The sequence below is a fragment of the Montipora foliosa genome, chromosome 14, assembly GCF_036669935.1.
Source record: "Montipora foliosa isolate CH-2021 chromosome 14, ASM3666993v2, whole genome shotgun sequence".
Lineage (NCBI taxonomy): Eukaryota > Metazoa > Cnidaria > Anthozoa > Scleractinia > Acroporidae > Montipora > Montipora foliosa.
The window spans coordinates 18,843,877-18,851,376 of NC_090882.1; the positions used below are offsets into that span (position 1 = coordinate 18,843,877).

General features: G+C 40.8%; 2 protein-coding genes across 3 annotated transcripts in view; both read left to right on the top strand.

The window, feature by feature from the left end:
- The window catches only part of LOC137985393 (microspherule protein 1-like), a 15,426-nt gene extending 10,923 nt beyond the window's left edge, over positions 1-4,503 (top strand). The window contains exons 10-13 of the mRNA XM_068833005.1: positions 392-489; positions 1,105-1,191; positions 2,031-2,159; positions 2,904-4,503. Of these exons, the coding sequence (XP_068689106.1) occupies positions 392-489; positions 1,105-1,191; positions 2,031-2,159; positions 2,904-3,005 (416 nt within the window). The 3' untranslated portion in view covers positions 3,006-4,503. The remainder of the gene's footprint in view (positions 1-391; positions 490-1,104; positions 1,192-2,030; positions 2,160-2,903) is intronic.
- Positions 4,504-5,687: 1,184 nt separating this feature from the next.
- The window catches only part of LOC137985391 (spectrin beta chain-like), a 70,382-nt gene continuing 68,569 nt past the window's right edge, over positions 5,688-7,500 (top strand). The window contains exons 1-2 of one of the 2 annotated variants that reach the window (XM_068833002.1): positions 5,688-6,311; positions 7,097-7,196. In XM_068833002.1, the coding sequence (XP_068689103.1) occupies positions 6,189-6,311; positions 7,097-7,196 (223 nt within the window). In that variant the 5' untranslated portion in view covers positions 5,688-6,188. The remainder of the gene's footprint in view (positions 6,312-7,096; positions 7,197-7,500) is intronic. The other variant, XM_068833003.1, reaches the window with a different exon arrangement.

Genomic DNA, 7,500 nt, shown 5'->3' on the forward strand with positions numbered 1-7,500 from the left:
TTTGGTTCGTCTTTCCCGCTCACGGAGCTTGTCATATAATAAAGGAAAGTTCTGATCAGTAGCTTTGATGTAAAGGACAACCTCGTTCCCAGGGTCTTCTCGGCTTTCAACATGGCTGCGGATCGGGAGAAGGTCGTTGGTGAAAGGGTGCACTGTGAGAATTCATCTGCAAATTCAAAAGCCTTAGCCACTGCTTGTGCAGCTTAAGAAGACAGTAACATTCTAAAGAACTGAGCACTCCATAGGCTTCATTTGGGAGTGTAAGCAAAGATGGCGGCTACAGCAACGACAACGCCACGAAACAAGAGTATGATTGGTATTGAGTGCGCTATGACCATATTTGGACATTGTCACAATATGTCGAATAACATGCTGTTTGGTTTGTTTTCAGCTGGCACAACAACCGTTACTCCATCCAGTGAGTTTGATTCATTTACTCTAGCAGTGTTGAGAGGCCGACTTGTGAGATACCTTATGCGCTCCAGAGAGGTAATTTGCTACAATTTTGTAAAATCCTTTTCAATTAACGGCAATCTCGTGAAAGTGATACCAGGCTGCCTTTTGGTGCTTTTTCTCTGAGAAAGACTGTTTTTACCACACCCCCTCCTCCCCTCCCTCCTCCCCCGAGCAAGCTAAATGATTATTCATATTGCTTGTGATAGAGCGGTTTTCAATTGAGTGTCGAAAGTAATTAGCGAATTTCTTTGGTTTTGCATTACTTCACTCAGTGATTGACTTGAAGTTCTCGTGCGACATTTTCAACCAATCAAAAGTGACACCAAAACCAATCGTGGCTCGAGCGGGCACATTTTCCCGCGCTTTGTGTCGGCTACGTGTAATTACTTCGAGTTTTGATTGGTTTACTGGATTGTCTCCGCCCTTTTTGATTGGCCAAAGTAATTACTTTGGTTTTGGTTTTACGACACTCAATTGAAACTCGCAATATGTTGGACGCGTTGATGGGATCGGATTCACTACCAATTCCGTGACATTTTTGTGACTTGCCATGCGTGAGCGTCACGAAGCTGAGTAAACCGTGTGACTTATCGAGGGAACACTCCAAGCCCTTCTGAATTGTTGTTGTTTTTGCTTTCTGTGCATCAGATCACTGTTGGACGATCTACAGCCGAAAATCATGTTGATGTTGATCTGTCTTTGGAGGGACCTGCTTGGAAGATCTCGCGACGACAAGTGAGAATATACAAAATAAATACAAAATATTACGAATGGAAAGAGGTGAATTCTCAATAAATAATTTTAAGCCCGTTTCTGCCTCGACAGTCACCCTTGTTTTGGAATTTCGGACTCGGCGTTCCTTTCCTCGTCTCCTTTTCAACCAAGGTAGAGTAATCAAGTGAAGCTATGATCCTCGCAGTTATGAACGCAATTTTTGCAATTGCGTAGAGAAGCCTGAAAAAGTCGGGATTTCAACGGGGTTTGAACCCTTGACCTCGCGATACCGGTACGACGCTCTAACCAACTGAGCTATGAAGCCACTGACGTTGGGAGCTGGTCATTTGTGGGTTCTAATGTTCCCGTGAGGAATGATTCATCTTGATTCATTCCTCACGGGAACATTAGAACTCACAAATGATTCATCTTGATTCAATCCTCACGGGAACATTAGAACCCACAAATGACCAGCTCACAACGTCAGTGGCTTCATAGCTTAGTTGGTGAAAGCGTCGCACCGGTATCGCGAGGTCACGGGTTCAAACCCCGTTGAAGTCCTGAATTTTTCAGGCTTCTCTACGCAATTGAAAAAATTACGTTCATAACTGCGAAGATCATAGCTTTACTTGATTTCATATCCGCAGTTCATATATGATCCATTTCATATCATTTCATCAAGGTAGAGTAAGTCGATAATGAGTAGGTAAAGCATTATGTTAAGCCTTCATAGGAGCTTTTCTTGATCTTTTCTATTTTCAGGGCAAAAACTCCAATATTTTTTTGCTCTCGTCCACTTTGCGCGTATATGAATTTCGGATACGGGATTCAGGCACTAATGGATTTTATTGGCTTTATAGGCAGTCATTAAACTTCGTAGTGACGGGGAATACTGTGTTATCAACGAGGGTCGAAGACCGTTGTACATAGATGGAAAACCTGTTGCGTTAGGAACGAAAGCGAGGCTTCATCACAACTCCACTTTTGAGGTTAACCAGTCATTCATTTCTAGCTCCATAATTTGTTTACCCTGCGAGCAGTGTCTCCTTCGGTCTTCCTAAAAAAAGGGAGGCTATTTCTATCTCCTTCCTCTTCCCGATTTTTCTAGGAAGATCGAAGGACACTCCGCTCGCAAGGTATAATTTGTAATGAACTACTGCGTTTTCCTTTCGTCTGAGGATAATTGGAAATTTTATAGGTTTCCTGTGCGCACGGCTGCGCATTTGACGGAGAGACCACTATTTTGGAGTATTTGGCTAATATTTATTAAATCCGTTTTGTTTTGTCTCAACCATTTTCGTAATAAAAATTGACCACAATTGCTTTTAATCTCGCAATCTCGCCCGGGTTTTTCGAAACATGGTTAGCGCCAACCAGCGTTAAATACCATGGAAAAGTTGACGCGAGCGTTGGTTGACCTACAGATTTTGACACCTCTTAACCAACGGTTAGCGCTAACCAGGCTTCGAGCAACCGGCCCGTGATTGACTAATTTGCCATTGTCGGTAAGAGTCTAGACAACGCTGGCGTCAACTTTTTCTTGTTGTAATAGTCTATTAGGAACTCTTATTTTGGGAATAAACCAATTAAGCAATAGAGGACATTTTCGGTGTTTATAGAGCCTCATCTCAACACGAGGGGGAGTTGGGAGAATTCGAGACAGTTATTAAAAGCGTGACGCAGTCATGAAAACCCATTTAGCTTATACATGTATTGTGCTTCTTTCATCATAGATCTGCGGTCTTCGTTTTGTGTTTCTTATAAATCAAGATCTTTCTGGGGCAAACAAGGATGTCAAACAGCCAACGCCTACTTCTCACGGGAAAGTGACCTGAAATCCTCTGCTGAAGGACTGATTATTCGTGAAAAATAATATTGAACAGGAGCGTCAAACTGGGATAACTTTGTTTTGGTCTTGCGTCCAAGAAATCGACAGAGTAACTGTGAAGCATTTCCTAATTTTTTTCTTCGTAAGAAATAGCTCCAAAATGCTATCTTTATTTTCCATCAAGTATTGAAATATTGTAAAAGCTGTGAAGATTTTACCTTTTACTTTTCATAGATGTATCAAAGTAGATGGTGAAATGTTTACCTGGTAAACGACTAAATAGTTTTGTTTATCATTGGTGACTCGGAGAACGCGGAAACGATCAGAGTTCTCTTAACAGGGGTCTAGCTTCCGGTTATGTGGTGCAGATGCTCTAACAATAAGCTACCTTCGAGATAAGTGCTAACCGCTTGAAGTAGAGACAAGTCGAGGCCGTTCTCTGCTTAAGTCATGCGCAGAGAAAGGAGAGCTGGAGTCGAGATTGGTGAAGACGAAAAGATGACACAAAGTTGACAATAATTGATAAATATTGAGTATTGTTATATACGTGGAGTTTCACTCGACAAAACGGGCACTGTGATTGGTTGATTCTTGGTCACGTGCCCCTGGTAAAATTTAAATGTATCCCGTCCGGGATACAATTCCGCAGTTGTTGACCGTGCCGGATGTTTTGCTACAATTTTTGAAGGGAATATCTAAATATATAACAAAGCACTTAATGTATGGTCCCTCGGGAAAGCGCCGTAGTTAGTTTTGTTTTCCCTCGAGTCCTGATGTTTCTCTCGACTCATCAGGCCCTGGTTGTTCAAACGATGGATAGCGCTATCTACCGGATAAATCACTATACAGCGGATAGAGCGGTTTTCAATTGAGTGTCGAAAGTAATGAGCGAATTGCTTTGGTTTTGCATTTACTTCACTCAGTGATTGGTTCAAAGTTCTCTCGCCATTTTCCCAACCAATCAGAATTGAAACCAAAACTAATCGTGGCTCGCGCGTGCACATTTTCCCGCGCTTTGTGTCGGCTACGAGTAATGAGTTCGAGTTTTGATTGGTTTACTGGATTGTCTTCGTCCTTTTTGATTGGCCAAAGTAATTACTTTGGTCTTGGTTTTACGACACTCGATTGAAACTCGCTCTAAACAGTAGCAAAACTAATTGAGTTATCCAGTGGATAGTGATTTATCTGGCGGATAACGCTATCCATCGTTTGAGCAACTGGGGCCAGGACTCGAGGGAAAACAAAGGTAACTGTTTCCCTCGGGACCATACATTAAGTGTATAATGTTGTCGCTTCATGAACTATTGGAGTGACTATCTTAAATTGCTATGTATACCCATGTAATCCATTTGTGCGTTAGCCGTTGTAATGGGAATAAGTCCACACGAGGACAGAGAAAAACTCTGACGGGACTCTGACCAAGGTGGTTTTGAAAACACTTATCCTCTTTCTTGTCGCTTAAATGGTACTGTCGCAGCATTAAAACATTTGCGCATGCGTGTACCAAATGTGTGAACAATGATAACTCGAAGGAAGGCTATTGAAGTACCAGCAGGTATCTGTCCCCGACAGACAATAAGCAAAAAAATTCACGTGTCTCTAAGAGAGAATTGCTTTTATTGTCCAGGGAAGTGGGAGGATCGTTCTCTCTTTCGTCTAGGCCCGCACTTCAAATATAGCGATGTTTCTCGTGACGTCATCTATTGTTATTTTAAATATGCCAACCAGAACCTAATTGGCTGTTGAAACAATGACTTCTTTTGTTCCGGGGTTTGCAAATTTGAATTTCAAAAGAAATGTGACGTCAATGTTTGTAAACAAGAAATATCGCTATTAATCTCTCGAGGAAGAACTCTATCAGATTTTAGACTTCGTGTCAGAGACCCGAGGCAGTGTGGCCCAGTGGTTAGGACGCTTGCCTTGAGATCCGGAGATCCCGGGTTCATGACTCGCTCTGAGCACTCGTTGATTTGTTTTCCTGGTAGTCCCTGGTTCAACTTCCCAGCTGTTCTTGTAAATAGCCAACTGGTTAGCCTCAGGCCAGTTGGGATTCTTAACTGTTGTTGTTACGTTCTGTCGTTTCGTTAATTGTGTTTCATTGGCCCTGAAAAGTCCCTTTAGGGAGTGGTCAATTAAGTATATATTGTTTTGTATTGTACCCCTAATCAGTTCATCTTAACACGAGACATAGCAGAGTAGAGTAGTTGATTTGTTCTCTGCATGTTACGCCGAGCATGCGAAGGTTGCTCTTGCGTATTTGCTAAATGTCATAACACAAAAGAAGGGTGAAAACTTTTTATCACCGTTTCGACCATGGTGCAAGTCAAGTGGCTTAGATGGCAGTGAATACTGGCGAACAAGCGAATCATAATCAACACCCTTCGTAGGAAATAAAATCTCAAAGGTTACTATAGAAAATTTAAACACAAAAAAGCTGAAAAATTCCCCTTGACTGATAAAATTAGAATTAAATTAGAAGATGATGAAAATAATGAGAGCTCAAATAAAAATAAATGAATGAATGAATAACAATAAATAAATGAATGAATAAATAAAACAATTCAAGCAATTCCGCGTGGTTGACGCGCGTGGGACCTCGAGATACTCCGAAGGCTCGAAATGTCAATCATTCCATAATAGGTGATCTAGGCGGAGCGGGAAATGTTAGAAATTCAATATGAATTCCATCACACGCTGTTGCCTGTCACAACCAAAGAACGCGTGAACTTCCCATCTTTTCGGGAATTTACGTTGAGCAATTTTTGCGGAACGCTGATATTGTTTTGAAGCTGGCTAAATTGAGAGTTTTTGGTATTGGAATATTTTTCTTAAGTGGTCTCATGACAAACCACACTTGTGATGTGCAAGCGATCAACGAGAGGTCAACATCTCATACGTACAGCGTTGAGTTTGGCAATTAAACCTGTACGGGGAACAAAGACCGTTATAAATAATTTGGTCCTGTTGGCTTTCGACAAAGAGTAACGACCCTACTGGAGAAACCTTCACTTTACGAAAAAGACTTTTTCTTGAACTTTATTGCGGTAAGGGAAAACATTTGCGGTGTTTGGTGATCGACGATCGCATCATGTGTAGTAAGTACATTGTGTAGTACTTGGTAGGGACACGGGCGCCAAATATCAAAACTAAGCGACACTCTTCGTGTTTGTTGCGGAAACATCACAATATCATGTCTTATATACCTCCTCCAACACCTACGTTTGAAAAAGACAGGATAAAGGCTTTGAAAAATGAGCGAATCAACTCCCAGAAGAAAACATTCACAAAGTGGGTCAATTCTTTTCTTGATAAGGTGAGACCTAGTAGTTAAGCTTATTGACTGAAGTTGTAGAAGTTCGCTCATATCATTAAATATTATGCTAAGAAGGAAATATATTCATCTTGAAGTGGCAGACTTCAATTTCTCAACTTATGAGAACATGATCAGATTACCTATTTAATTAATGATTTGTTTCCTTGAAAATAAGTATGAAAGGAGGTAATTACTACCTTAGCCCTGTCTGAAAGAGCGTGACACTGAAAATCTTGTGTCTTCATGGATATTTGTTATGTCGTGACTGGGGTGAAATTGTCCGTAATATAAAGTCAGGCTGGCTGTTGAACTCAAATATATAAAAGTGCTAAATTCAGTGAGTTAAAGCTAACTTGTACATCTGTGCAGGGTTTCTGTAGTTTTTTTTTTTTTGAAAGTGATGAGCCATTATTGATTGGAATGAAAAGTGAAGGCTATCATCTGTTAATTTGTCAAAATTGATTGGAAGGTAGGTGCCATGCATGAAATGAGGCGATTGGCGAGAAGTAACCAAGGCAACGTAGCCATGTGTCAAACTCTGCCCCCCGTCACACAGAAAAATTGTACTTACCATTTCTTGCCCTCAGGAGAGGGTGGGTTGGGCAAAAGTGAATACCCAAGCAAAGGCAATCATGATTGCAAACAACCGCAACAGCACATGCACATGTACAATGTCAAGAACAGGTGACCAGTAGTCTTTTCCAAGTTAACTTTGCTTATAAATAACCACATTAATGCCCCAACTGCTTTGTTCTCAAGAAACCCTTTTTGTAACACTTTTCCAGCATAACCAACATGTGGATGACTTATTCACTGATCTGTGTGATGGAAGATTGCTTATATCCCTCCTTGAGATAATTTCTGGAGAAAATCTTGGAAAAATTGGTTAGTATTATAATGTCAGTTTGAACCCATGTATTCCAATGATTCAAAGAATGATAACTGGTTGTTTCTCTGGCATTCATTGTTCATCGTTTCACAGTGCTAATAATGATTTAATTCAACAATAACAATAATATTATTAGCAACTCAGAATTTGAATACTACAGATAATTACATACATGTAGATAACCAGTGTTGTCAAAAGGCAAAATCTCCACCTACTTTGATGTCTTGACGACCTCATCCTGCGCTTTTATAACCGGTATTAATCTCTGAATTTTCAAACAGCTGCCCTCTGTCGACAGAA